Genomic DNA, 14,769 nt, shown 5'->3' with positions numbered 1-14,769 from the left:
CAGAGGGTCAGGGTCAGGGTCAGGGTCAGGGTTAGGGCTAGGGTTAGGACAAACCCAAGCAGGAGAGTCTTAGGTGCTATCAGAGCAGCAGAAGCCAAGATAGCCAAATGTCTCTCATGTCCTTTTTTTAAATTTTCTGTTGTGGTCTCTCCCTGTTAGGCGACTAGGCAACCTGATCGACACATTTCACTTTCTTTCCCACCCTGGTGCTTTGTCCTGGGACCTAGCAGGGAGGAAAGGTCCTAGCTTTCACTGACTCAGCAGTAAGAGGAAAGTGAGAGAGGACTACAGTCAGGCTGCTCAGACTTCACAGTCACCTACCCTGCTTAGCCCATTGTAGTGTCATAGAGGAGCACAGTCTTGATCTGCATTCCTGTGACATTGGCCCAGCTTTCTGTCCACGTGAAAGTCAGAAGTGAAGAAGGCAGTTGAAACACCAGCTTATCCGCACGCAGCCTTGGCACCTGATCATGCTCTCCCTCATGCAATTGGAGTGTGCCTGTCAACCATGTCTTTTGGGAGAAGGTGTATCCCTTCCAGCTGTGAATGTAGCTTTAGTCATTAAAAAGATGAAGATTTATGAGGAAAAATGTGTGTTTATAAAAAGCCTTAATCAACTTCTGAGACAGTTGAAGAGCAGGCGTTGCAGCTGCTTGGGGAGACTGGGACAGAGCTGTCGTCCTTCTCATTTCATTTTCTAGATGATATATATACACCCAGTAACCTTCAGGATCTTATTGGCCAAATTACATGTTGGTCCGTTTGAGCTGAGGATGCTCTTGGGGTGTGAGTGGCACGTCGCAGCCATCTGTGGTGATGGCTTGGTTGCCAGGTATACCCCAGTTTCAATTCAGGAACGAACTACTTGTTCTGTTGTCTTGAGAGTGGCCAGTTCCATGTCACTCATGATCAAACTTGTGTTTCAGAAGGATGACAGCACTCCCTAGCTTCAAACCTTTGGTAGCTGGCCACAGTTTACAGGATTAGAAAAGCATTAATACTCAGTATCGAATCATTCAGGGTCTTGTGTGATTGGGCTTCTGCAGTTTCATCTAACGTCAAGAAGGGGAAAATGAGCACGTAAGTCAAGTTGTAGCTCTGTGTACACAAAGTTTCTCATCTTAAATATGCCTCAGTGTATAAGCTGTTACCTTTATCTAGCATGTCCTTCCCTCACTGGAAAACTCCAGCTTTTTGTGCAAGATTCAACTCAAAGATCATCATCTCTGTGAAGTCACCTTTAATTTTCTTAGCCCTCAGGATCTCACATCACATCCTCTTACAACACCTCTAATTTTATGTTTATATGTTGGTATCCTCTACTGGACTGTAAGCCAGAGCTTAGCAAACTTTTTCTGTAAAAGATCAGATAGTAATTTTTCAGGCTTTGTGGACTATATGGTTTCTGTTGCAACCACTCACCTCTGCTATTGTAATGAGAAAGCAGCCATAGACAGGATGTAAATGAACGAGTGTGACTGTGTTCCAATAAAATTTTATGTACAAAAATCTGGTGGAGTGGAAATGGCCTGGGGGCCGTAGTTTGCCAACCCCCACCCTGCACTCTTGAGGGTACAAACTAAGCCTTATTGCTGTTTTACGCTCCAGCCCCAGGCACGGTATCCTTGGTAGGCCCTCAATAAGTGTTTGTTGAAGCAATAATGGCAGAAATTGACAGCCAAGCTGGTTATACAAAGGTGATACAGAACTTATTTTTTTGTTCGCTTCAAAGTTACTGAAATTGAGACAGCTTTTTTTTTTATATTGATATAGATATGTTTGAGGGGAGAGATGTATAAAAACAAAATCAAAAGGAAAGAACTCATTTTAGTGATTTATATCAGAAGGAAATAAATGGATATCTTTCCAAGGAAGAAAGTGTGAAATTAAAAATAATATTTTTAAAGGAATTAAAGTGGATATGCTAATAAAATAGTGTCTCTCCTTGTGACTCGGGTTTAATATGCTTTTTTTCTGTCTCGTCTTTCCTGATTGAAAGACTGTTCCCTTATTTGATTGTCAGACAGTGGTTTGTTGGGCACCCAGCACCCCTCCTTCTCTTACCGATGAGGATGGATCGTACCCTCTAGAGGTGCTCAGGGTGGGAAGGGTGGTGAACCACAGGACTTGGATCTGCCTCAGCTAAGAAATACTTCTTCTGTTTTTTAGATTGATTTGGAATCAAATCCACAGAACAGAAGTCCTGAATCACGTCCTGGTGTTGTTTATCCCAATACCAAATTTCATCGCAAAGAAAATCTCAACCCAAGACACATTAATCTTCCTCTTCCTGCTCCCCATGCACAGTATGCAGTCCCCAGTCGTCATTTTCATCCACTTCCCCAGCTACCAAGACCACCATTTCCAGTTCCACAGCAGCACGCCTTGTTAAATCAGCAGCAGAATAACTTGTCTGAACAGCCAAATCCAATGCCACCCCAGCCAAATCAGGCAGTCCCGCAGCAGAATGCGTTGAATCAGCTGACTCAGCAGCCACCTCCTCAGCTTTCTCCTGCCTATCAGGCCGCCCCCAGCAGTGCTTTTTTTAATAATGCAGTTTCTCATCGACCACAGTCCCCTGCTGCAGAGGCTGGGATTCCTGAGCCGCAGCCCCCTCCTCTGCTTCAGGAGGGCCGCAGTCCTCTGCGAGCCGTTGCGCAGCCGGGCCCCATTCTTCCTTCACATGTGAATAACTTCGCTGATGAGAACCCCCCAGGATTGCCTACAGGGGAGGCTTTAGGTAAGTTCTGCTCTCACTGCGGGATGTGACACATTCAGAGATTATTTATTTAAGTGACATACTGTACAATATTAATTTGAGTCAGGATTGATTCATTTCTTCAGATGACGCCAGCAAAAAAATCAGTCACTTAGTATAATAATCGGAATCTAGTTCCGCATGCTGTGTGTGTAATACGAAGCATGCAGGGGATGTCAGGTCACGTCGCAGTGTAGTCGAGGAAGAATCATAATCATCACCACGGCTTCCGTTACTGGCACGTTTAGGAAGCACGTGCTTTCTCCAAGGCTCAAACTGTAGCCATTTCTTTGTGGAGAATATCTGGCTGTAAAAACTCTTGAAAAAAATTAATTTGAAACCCTAAATGCTGAAAACTTAAACTTCCCACCAATGTCTCTGCAGATCGTATGCACGGGAGCGCGGCTCTGGAGACGTTACGGCAGCAGCAGGCGCGGCTGCAGCAGTGGAGCGAGCATCACGCCTATCTCAGCCAGGGCGGCGTCCCTTACCCACACCATCCCCACCCTCACCCTCACCCTCACCTCCCGCATCTTCCCCAGCCACCCATCGGATTACACCCGCCCCCCATGAGAGCAGACTGGAAGCTCCCCAGCAGTGCTGCAGATGAAGCGGAAACAGCCGACTCGAGGTATTTCAGCAGACTGAAAACGGCCTGTGAAACGTGAGCTCCTTAGAGCTCCTTACTGTTAGCCTCAGGTTGGAATATTGTCCCAAGGAAATTGGAGGCCAGCCTTCTACATACATTGCTGCACAGTTCTGTCGATGGATTCTGAAATGTAGAGCATGCTTTTAGAAGTAACTCTTGTGAAAGTCCAGGCGTGGACAACCCGCTGTGGGTTGTAAGCTAACGTGGCCCCTTGCTTTGCAGCCTCTTCTGAGAGAGAAGTGGGCCATCAGTGTGGGTGTTTTTCATCCTCAGTCGTAGTGCAGAGAATGCAAAGAGGATAGAGTCAAATAAGAGGTTAAAAGTTATAGATTTATCATCAATATTTTTTTTCTAGTAGCGTAAAATTCTTCCTTTGAAGTACAGGTGTTTGAGTGCTCAGTCCTCTTTCTGGACTTGTTTTTATGGTGTGTCATGTGAATGCAATGAAGTATTTCCTGATCCCTTCTGAGTAAGATCTACCGTTAGGGTGACCTCTTATAGCTGCCAGTTACCAAAGGCATGTGAAGACAAGGACAGTTGTTTTTAATACCAAGGGAAAAGAAAGAAATCAGATACTTGGGCATATTTAAGTGTCTTCAATTCAACATTTATGAGCGTTAATGCTTCTCTTGAGATGAATTAATATTAGTTCTAATTAAGTATCATGCTTTTGTTTGTAAAAATTACACATGTAGCTGACTAAGCTCTCCTTAATGTGATGAAGCTTTCCTTTTGTTTTCTCCTCCTCCTATTTCACCCTCCTTAATGTAGGTTTCAAGACTTAATCAGAGAACTGTCTAATCGTGATCAAAGTGAAACACGGGAACTAGCTGAAATGCCACCACCTCAATCAAGACTTTTGCAATATAGACAAATTCAGACTAGGAGCCCACCAGCAGTCCCCTCGCCCCCGTCCAGTACAGACCACAGTACCCACTTTTCTAACTTCAGTGACAGCAGCAGAGACCTCGAAGTAGCCAGCAACCCAGCGTTTCCACAGCGCCTGCCACCCCAGATGTTCAGCTCGCCTTTCTCCTTGCCGTCTGAACACCTTGCCCCTCCACCCTTGAAATACCTGGCACCTGATGGAGCATGGACCTTTGCTAACTTACAACAGAATCACCTAATGGGGCCGGGTTTTCCCTATGGCCTACCTCCACTGCCTCCCAGGGCACCGCAGAACCCTTTTGTGCAGATGCAGAACCATCAGCCTGCTGTTGGTCAAGAGCCATTCCACCCACTGTCGTCTCGAACAGTGTCGTCCTCTTCGCTGCCCAGCTTAGAAGAGGTAAGTAAACGTCTTTCTTCTGTTCTCCTTTCAGGATTAGTTGATTGTGGGAAATATCAGTATTTATTGGTTTAATAATGATAGTGGATAGATCTTGTTGCATTTAATAGTCTTGTGAAGATAATCTTTTCTTGCAACTTATTTTTTTTTATTTTTCAGCTTCATTTTAAAGATTTGTTTATTTTTTTATTGAAGTATAGTTGATTTACAATATTGTGTTAGTTTCAGGTATACAGCAAAATAATTCCGTTACATATATTGTTTTTTTTTTTTCCAGGTTATTTTCCATTGTAGGTTATTATGAGATATTGAATACTGTTCCCTGTGTTATACAGCAAATCCTTGTTGCTTATCTGTTTTATGTGTAGTAGTCTGTACTGGTTAACGCCATACTCCCAGTTTATCCCTTCCCCTCCCTTTCCCTTTTGGTAACCGTAAGTCTATTTTCTATGTCGGTGTGTCTGTTTCTGTTTTGTGTATAGATTCATTTATATTATTTTGTAGATCCCACATGTAAGTGATATCATATATTTGTCTTTTTCTGTCTGACTTACTTCGCTTAGTATTATCATCTCTAGGTCCGTCCATGTTGCTACAAATGGCAATATTTCATTCTTTTTTATTCTGAGTAATATTTCATTGTGTTTATGTGTGTGTGTATATGTATGTATATGTATGTACACATACATACATAAGTCACGTGTATATATATGTGACTTATGGTTACCAAAAGGGAAAGGGAGAGGGGGAAGGGATAAATTGGGAGTATAGGGCTAACCAGTACTGACTACTATACGTAAAACAGATAAGCAACAAGGATTTGCTGTATAACACAGGGAATAGTATTCAGTATCTCATAATAACCTACAATGGAAAACACGACATCTTCTTTATCCATTCATCTGTTGATGGACACTGAGGTTGCTTCCATGTCTTGGCTGTTGTAATGAGTGCTGCTGTGAACACTGGGGTGCATGTGTCCTTTCAAATTAGAGTTTTCCTCTTTTCTGGATATATGTGCAGGAGTGAAATTGCTAAATCATATGGTAGCTCTATTTTTAGTTTTTTAAGGAACCTCCACACTATTTTCCACAGTGGCTGCACCAACTTACATTCCCACAAACAGTGTAGGAGGGTTCCCTTTTCTCCACACCCTCTCCAGCATTTATTATTTGTAGACTTTTTGATAATAGCCAGTCTGACCAGTGTGAGGTGATACCTCATCGTGGTTTTGATTTGCATTTCTCTAATAATTAGCAGTGTTGAGCATCTTTTCATGTGCTTTTTGGCCATCTGTATGTCTTCTTTGGAGAAGTGTCTATTTAGGTCTTTTGCCCATTTTTTGATTGGTTTGTTTGTTTTCTTGACAATGAGTTGTATGAGCTGTCTTTGTATTTTGGAAATTAACCCCTCGTCGGTCAGGTCGTTTGCAAATATTTTTTTCCATTCCTTAGGTTGTCTTTTTGTTTTGTTGATGGTTTCCTTTGCTGTGCAAAAGGTTTTAAGTTTGATTAGATCCCATTTGTTTATTTTTGCTTTTATTTCTTTTGCCTTGAGAGGTTGATCTAAGAAAATACTGCTGTGGTTTATGTCCAGAAATGTTTGGCTGTGTTCTCTTCTAGGAGTTTTTTGGTGCCATGTCTTCTCTTTAGGTCTTTAAACCATTTTGAGTATGTTTTTGTACATGATGTGAGGGAGTGTTCTAATTTCATTGCTTTACCTGAGGCCGTTCTTGGAACTTATTTTAATCTCCCCCCTTTTACTGTACTGTTTCAGACTTTGTAGAATGGTCATTGTTACATGAAGCCCCTCAGAGCCTTTTATTGCTGTTGTAGGACTTTTAACATGGGACTGACTTGAGGAGGCTATTCCTTCAAGAACCTTTGTCCTGTCTAATCTGGGAAGTGGTTTTTACTGCCTCCTCTTTTTATGTCCATTACATTGTTAATTACAGGGTTCTTCATTAGGGTTTTCCACAGGTGTTGGCTTTCTCGCCAGTGGTCAGTTCCAAGGGCTGTGCTCTTTCTCCTGTCACCTATCCTGATGCTTTCTTAGACTGAGGCAGTTAATACACAGTGACACTGATTCCCAAATATCAGAATTTGCTGTGTTTACCATAGACTTGACTCTGCTAAACTAAGCATTTTAAGGTAAACTGAATTTTTATCTTAAAGTACTTTGGTATTGCCAAAGAGCATCTTTATGGACCTTCACTGATGTAAAAATCTTAGTAATTCTAGGTTATAAAACTTCAAAAATGGTACCATTTGGTGTGGGCTATAAAAATGCTGTCTAGAGAGAAGGGGATGGCGGCGAAGTAGAGGGACGTGGAATGCATCCCTCTCCACAGATGCATTGAGGATGCACCAAAAGACGCAATAATTCCCACAGAGAACCAACTGAGCACCAGCAGACGACCTCGGACACCAGAAAGGACCGCAAGGATCCCGACATAACTGAGCTTCCAGCCGACTCCTGAGACGGTCCTGTGGAGAGAAGGATGGGCAGAAAGAGGTGGCTTAATTCATAATTCAACTCACAGGTGTCAATTGTCTGCCATGTTCCAGGTACACTGTTAAGTGCTGAGGAATTCAAAGGTGAAAAAGACTCAGCTCTTGTCCCTAAAAGACCACCATCAGGACTTCCCTGGTTGTCCAGTGGTTAGGACTTGGCGCTCTCACTGCTGGGGCCCCAGGGTTCAATTCCTGGTTGGGGAACTAAGATCTAGAAAGCTGTGCAGCGCAGCCAAAAAGTAAAATAAATAAACAAATTAAAAAAAAAAAAAAGACCACCATCCAGAGATGGAGTCGGTCACAAGTTATTAAAATACAAACAGACAAATGCAGCAATCAAGGTGTGCACATAGTGAGCACAGCGGAGGGGACGATTCCTGCAGGGACAAGGGAAGGTTGTAGAAAGCAGAAACCAGTTACAGTGGGCCTTGAAAGATAAACTTCCAGTTGGCTAAGAGATGGGGAGAGGGACTTCCCTGGTGGCACAGTGGTTAAGAATCCGCCTGCCAGTGCAGGGGACGTGGGTTCAAGCCCTGGGCTGGGAAGATCCCACATGATGCAGAGCAGCTAAGCCCATGCGCCACAACTACTGAGCCTGTGCTCTAGAGCCCTTGAGCCACAACTACTGAGCCTGCATGCCACAACTGCTGAAGCCCGTGTGCCTAGAGCCCGTGCTTCACAACAAGAGAAGCCAACACACTAAGAAGCCCGTGCACTGCAACGAAGAGTAGCCCCCACTCTCCACAACTAGAGAAAGCCTGCGTGCAGCAGTGAAGACCCAACACAGCCAAAAATAAATTAATTAATTAAAAAAAAAAAAAAGAGGACTTCCTAGGTGGCGCAGTGGTTAAGAATCCGCCTGCCAATGCAGGGGACACGGGTTATAGCCCTGCTCTGGGAAGATCCCACATGCTGCGGAGCAGCTAAGCCTGTGTGTCACAACTATTGAGCCTGTGCTCTAGAGCCCGTGAGCCACAACTGTTGAGCCCATGTGCCACAACTATTGAAGGCCACATGCCTAGAGCCCATGCTGCACAACAAGAGAAGCCACTACAATGAGGAGTCCGCACACCACAATGAAGAGTAGCCCCTGCTTGCAGCAACTAGTGTGCAGCAATGAAGACCCAATGCAGCCAATAAATAAAATAAGGCTGGATGGCCTCGTCCAGGAAGCCCACGATGTGGGCCTGGTGAGAGGGGCCCTCCCGGCAAAACACGCAGAGGAACTCGGCATCATCCTCGCAGAAGAAGTAGATCTTCTCGCCGTGCTCCTCTCAGTGATGATTACAGGAAATATAAACTGAAAGGTAAAGTGACTTCCCCAGAGTCACAGAGCTAGAAAGCTGCAAGGCTGGGGTCAATCCAAGCCTCCCGGCTTCCAGCCCTGTGCCCTGCCTGAACTCCCAGCCAAGACAGTGATGAAGCAGCCATGGTTCTTCATCCACTCATCTACATCTGCGGATAAAACCAAGGAAAACGCCTTCCATTCTCCCACGGGATGATCAGCGCCCCGCCATGTTTTGCCCCCTTTCCACGCCAACTGCTTTGTACATCATCTCCCTCTGGCCCCAAGGGTGCAGCCCCTGGAGCTGCACCGTCCAGCACAAGAGCCTCCAATTGCACAAGGCTGCTGAGCACTGAGATGTGGCCGGTCCCAACAGATGTGCTGTGTGTATAAAATATGCCCCGAATTCAAAGACTTAACACCAAATAAAAAGGATGTAAAATGAAAAGAAAAAAAGAAAAAGGAAAAAAAAAAACAAAAAGTGCTGTCTAGCTATTCCTGTTGAGCTTACAGTGACTAAAGATAAGAATGGGTAAAGCGCCTGTGGTCCTTATCGATCACAGGATAAACATTTCAAATTTTGAGATATGAAAAATATTTTTTGACATTAGCTTCATTTTGGCAGTTCGTTAGTGATTTCTAAAGGCTTTAGAAATAATTTATTCATGTTTTGCAAATTTTCTCCTATAGGTATTGATTAAAAAGTCAAGTTTCATAGGGAAAGTTCTGTCTTATTCGTAGGGTTTTGGAGGTAATTTGTTCAAATTGTCCAGTATTATTTGATTGGCTTATCCTGTATAATAACTGTCATTAAAACAACTTAATTGCTATCTTAGCCTCCTAATGTAAACTGTAAGCATAAGATGAATTGGTATCTGAATATATGTATTGTGAGGATCTAGAAATTTGGAACCATGCTTTTAAAGATTGGACACATATTTGACATTATTTCAAATAACAATGGAATGGCTTCACAACTGACTTGTAATTTTCAGTTAAGCAATGTTTTACATGTGTGTCTACCTCTGTATTTGTTTATTTATGATAAAATTAATAAAATAAAAAAATTCACCATTTTACCCATTTTAATGTAAAATTTAATGGATTATAGCATATGCACAATATTGTACAGCAGCCACCACTATCTAATTCCAGAACATTTTTGTCACCCTAAGGGAAATGCCATAACCATTGAGCAGTTATTCCCCCGTTCCCCATATTTCCAGTCCCTAACAGCTAAAAATCTACTTTCTGTCTGTATAGAGACTTTTGATATGAATGGAATCATGCAGTGTGTGGTCTTTAGTGTCTTGCTTCTTTCATTTAACATAATGCTTTTGAAGCATTTTTTTGGATTGTTCACTACTAGTGTTTAGAAATGCAGTTGATTGTATGTTGATTGTATACCTGCAAACTTGCAGAGCTCTTTATTAGCTCTAATAGTTGTGTGTGTGTGTGTGTGTGTGTGTGTGTGTGTGTGTGTCTGTGGACACATTAGGATTTTTTACATAGAAGATAATGTCATCTGCAAATATAGTTTTGTCCTTTCTTTCCAATCTATATATCTTTTATTTCTTTTTCTTGGCTAACTGCCCTGGCCAGAACTTCTGCTATAATGTTTAGGGTACATATTTGGCAAAATTAGAGAAAAACAAGCATTTCTGGGGTAAGCTTTCCAAATTTCCTTCTGCTGCTGATTGCTGATTTCATTCCATGTGGCTGGAGAACATACTTTGTATAATTCTAGTCTTTTAAAATGTGTTGAGGCTTGTTGTGTGGCCTGTCCTGGAGAATGTTCCAAGTGCCCTGGGGAGGAATGTGTATTTTGCTCTTGTTGGGTGGCGTGTTCCATAGATACGTTGGGTCTGTTTGGTTTATGGGGTCGTTCAAATTTTCTTTTTCCTTTGGGTCTGCTGTCAAGGTTTTATATCCATTATTGAAAGTAGGATGTTGAAGTCTCCAAATATTATTGTTAAATTGTCTAGTTCTCCTTTTAATTCTGTCAGTTTTTGTTTCATGTATTTTGGGGTTCTGTCCTTAGGTTTTACATATATTTATAGTTGTTATGTCTTCTTGATGGGTTGACCTTTCATCTTTATATGGTGTCCTTTCTCTCTCATAACAATTTTTGTCTTCAAATTTGTGTTTTATGATATTCCTGTAGCCGCCCCAGCTCTCTTTTGGTTACCGTTTGCATGGAATGTCTTTTCTCATCCTTTTGCTTTTTGATTTTGTTGTCATTGTTTGTTTAATGACTTTTCTGAACTATTTTTGAATATTTAGCTTTCAATTAATTTTTTAAATTTTGAACTAATTTTTTAAAATATGTATTTGTTGTGTGTGGCCTCTGCAGTTTTTCTTCCACGGGCTTAATGATCAACTTAATCATTGCCCAGAGATGTCCTTACACACCCCAGACCAAAAACATTGCCCCATTTTTGCAGAGGCATCTGTGCGTGTGTATTTGGGCACACCATCCGTCCTCAGCTGGGCAGTTTACATCTCTGCTTTAGCTTTAACTTCCTGCTTCTCCAGCCTCCACATCAGCCAGAGGTGAGGACTTTCCAGGCCTTTCCTGAGCATATGCACAGCACGTGTGTGGATTCCCAGGGAGGAACAGGTCCGAGCTATTCAAAGTCTTTATCCCCTAAAGTATCTTATAACCCAGCCTTTCCTCCAAAGCTTTTTGTTAGTTTCTTTTTTGGTCCACCTGCTCTCCGTTGCTGCAGGCAGCAGCAACTAAAAAGCATTTGCCTTGTAAATATTTTCAGTATGGACCCTTCAGCACTGGTTGAGTTCTGAGTTAGATAAGGCAAGTGTTGTTTTGTACCAGACAGGTCAGAACAAACAATTGTCTGACAGTGAGGCCCCTTGTGCTCTGATACTGGCGCTGGAAATGCAGGGTCTTATTTTCAAGGCTATGTCTGAGCTGGAGAAGCAGGGGAATGGGACTGAGCTAAATTAAAATACTGCAAATCTTGCTTTGCTTCCTGAAATTTCCTGGGTTTTCTTGATTAAGTGCTCCCCTGGTTGCTGCAAGCTTTAGTTTCCTGAATTCCAAGAAAGTTGATTGTGACAGGGTTTGTCAGTTTTTTCATTGCTTTTATGGAGTCTCTCATTCCACCATTTTTACTGGTAACGCTTGTAATATTTTGATTTAACCAGTCAAAGGAGTTCATAATGTGTGGGGGAAATAACATGCCAGAACTTGTATAAGGTTTTATAAAGTTTTGTACTTTGCTTAATAATGCTGAATACTGAATAGTGTACTTTTAATCATGGATCTATTTAAATGTTTCTTAGTTTGGGGATTTAAGTTCTCTATACCTTCGAGCTCCTAACATGCGTTATTACGGTTTAGTAATATGAATAAGGACCTTCAATTGTCAGGGGGCTCTTAGAGTGGAAGTACTTTTGCAAAAACATTTGGTCACCTTTATTCTGATGCATGAGATTCACAAGTGATGACTAACTTGCAACACTGAAGAAATACCTCGACAAGGAAAATACTATTTTTACCACATTTGCAGGTTTTGACGTCTTCGATACATTAGGGTAACTTTTGTGTGTTTTGTATGAATCATCTCACCGAATGAGTGGTTTATGTACTTGCTGTTTATTTCCAACCTTTTAAAATAATTTCTTTAACATTAACAGTATAGAGAAATGTTTTATTTCCCTACCTACTGTGAATTCTTTCATTGCTAGAAACCTTGATAGATTAAGCTTATGTGGGATGAAAGCATCTAGATGTTAGCTTAACAGTTAACTTGAACAGGTGGTTTTTCATGTTGTGTTGCATTAGTGTTCTCTTTTTTATAATAATTTTGATTTCCTTTTGACAAAATGATGTACCTGGTCAGCATGGAAAATGTGGAAGTTAGAGAAATTATTTCTGATTTCACTATACCAAGATAGCTACTCTAATGACGGGGAGGGATAAGTTTCCTCTGCCCTTCTAGGTTCTTCTGGCTGGTCTAAGAATTAAATTGACATGAGACACATTAATAGAAAAATCAAAGTTTCATAACATCTATACATGGGAGAGACCCAGGAAAACTGAGTAACTCACCAAAATGGTCAAAGTCCTCACCTTAAATACCATCTGCAGCTAAAGACAAAAGGTAGCAGTTGGGAATTCAGAGTGGAGGAAGGCAGTTGACATGGAGACGGAAACTCAGATGTGTGGTGGACAAGCGTTTGCCGGCAGTGCAGTGGGGGGGGGGGCGGCAGCAGTGGGGCCAAGAGAGGAATTGTAACCAGCAGGCTTTGCAGGGCTGCTCCCTGTCTAGACACCTAGTTCGCACTGTAGGGATCCCTGGCGATGGCTGCCTTCCTGGAACAGGTCTTCTGTCTGCATTCTTTTAGGCAGTTAGGGGGAAGGTCAGAGTTCTTCCTGAGTCTTCTGGGCCTTAAAAAACAATCAGCCTAAATGAATCTTCATGCCAGAGAGAAATTTTGGGGTAGCCACTTTTGTCCACCTGCAGTAACAGGTAGCTTTTCATAGGATTCGTAGATGAGAACATGTGAATGCAGGGGATTGCTTGTTGGAGACATGAAACCTTTTTTTCCCTAATTGCTGTGCTCAGTTATATCACCCCATCAAACCTTTCTTTGCACCAGGTCACGATCCCTGAATGTGATCTTGATCCTATTCTGTGACACGTTTTGCTACTTAAAATTTTTAGAGTTTTCTCATTTAGATGCTTAAGGTTTACCCCCATGGTTTTCCTACCCTGAAATACAGCAGAAGCCCTGGCCCTCAGCTGCTTGACTGAGGCTGGGGCTCTGTGGTCTGGCAGTAGTGCCCGCGCCCTTTCCCACTTCTGGTTCTTCACTAATGTGATGGGATGAGGAGGACAAAGGGCAAAGGTACCTTCCTTACCTGGACCAGGTTACAGACCATTCCTGATTGGAAGCAGGTTGATAAGTTGCTCCAATTTGATTTCAGATTTCAGTGTAAGCTTGAAGTCATGATTTAATTCTCTCCAAATATTTAGCCAGTTGTTTTCATACTCTTTATTAAATGATTGCATTTTCACTAAATAGAATAGTAGCTTTCTTGTCAAATACTAAATTCTTTATAATAACACTGGATCATATTTGCATTTCAGCTCACTGTTGTTAGGGGTAGGGGAGGTAAATGCAAACAGAAACAATAGACATTTACTCTTGACTTCTGAGCTTCCAAGGATTCGGTTTCTAGTAATTTGGGCATGATTCAGGATTTTTCAAGGGTAATTTTGATCTGAATGAGCTTTTTCACTTTGCATGATAACTTTAGAATCTAATCTCTGAGTAAGATGCAGTTCTTCAGTGTATACTGCAATCTGTTTCTGGACTTTCTATTTTTCTCTTCATCTAGCTATGTTTCTGTACCAGAATTACACTGTGTTAATTTTTGAGGCTTTCTGGTATTCTGATTTGATAGTGTGAAGTCTCCCTTACTACCTTCTTTTTTTTCCTTCCAGTTTCTGTTTGGGGAGTGCAGAGTAGAGGAGGTTATTCTCTGGTTTTTCTACTAGAAGTTTAGAAAACCTATGTAAATTCCTACCCCCTGAAACAGAAACAGAAACCTTTCTTTAACTTCAGTCTTAATTTCAGGTTTTAATTTCAGTTACGTTAAATGGATAGCTTAAATTGGGGGAAATTTTGTCTTTACAAATATCCTAACCCTCTCATTTAGGAACTGGTACAGTCTTCAATATTTTAGTTGTTGTTTTTTTTTTTTTCCCTTCTTCCCTCCCTCCCTTCCTTTTCACTTTGTTTTCTGAATGTTCCTCTGTAAAACTCTGTAGCATTTTTATTTCCAGTTAAATTTATTCTTAGGTTGATTTTTCCTTGCTTTTTGTTATGAACAGGGCCTTTTTTTCCCCATTCTGCTTTCCAGTCATTTTATCTTGAGAGACAAACCCTCAGTCTTCTTAAGTGGAGGTAGTTTTATCCCATGAAAAAACTGTTGTTTAACATAAGCCAGCGGTGCTGATGTGGTGCAGAGCAGAGCCTTTGCCATTGAAGATGCATGCATTTTGCCATGGAATGGTTTGATTAAAAGTGCTCACTAGTGATAAATGGAAAATTCTTTTTAGAATAGTCATTGTAAAAGTCTCCAAATGTTTATGAAGCTACACATTTTTGTGCTGCAGTGGTGGTATGGTTGTAGTGGCCTTCTAATGAGTTCTTATAAGTCCCTCATGTTCATCAGCTTCCTATAAATCAGCATTTACTTATGCCATCTTAGAGATGACATGTAAGCCTCTGTGATGTATCGGCTTT

At 41.7% G+C, this 14,769-nt stretch overlaps 1 protein-coding gene across 1 annotated transcript in view; it reads left to right on the top strand.

Annotated features, from left to right (window-relative positions):
• HELZ (helicase with zinc finger) overlaps positions 1-14,769 on the top strand; it is a 150,050-nt gene that overhangs the window by 111,261 nt on the left and 24,020 nt on the right. Inside the window, 3 exon segments of the mRNA XM_057716956.1 lie at positions 2,170-2,740; positions 3,143-3,389; positions 4,179-4,695. Of these exon segments, the coding sequence (XP_057572939.1) occupies positions 2,170-2,740; positions 3,143-3,389; positions 4,179-4,695 (1,335 nt within the window).

The sequence above is a fragment of the Hippopotamus amphibius genome, chromosome 17, assembly GCF_030028045.1.
Source record: "Hippopotamus amphibius kiboko isolate mHipAmp2 chromosome 17, mHipAmp2.hap2, whole genome shotgun sequence".
Taxonomy (NCBI): Eukaryota; Metazoa; Chordata; class Mammalia; order Artiodactyla; family Hippopotamidae; genus Hippopotamus; species Hippopotamus amphibius.
Note: the sequence above shows the minus strand (reverse complement) of the source record. Positions and strands in the feature narration are given on the sequence as shown.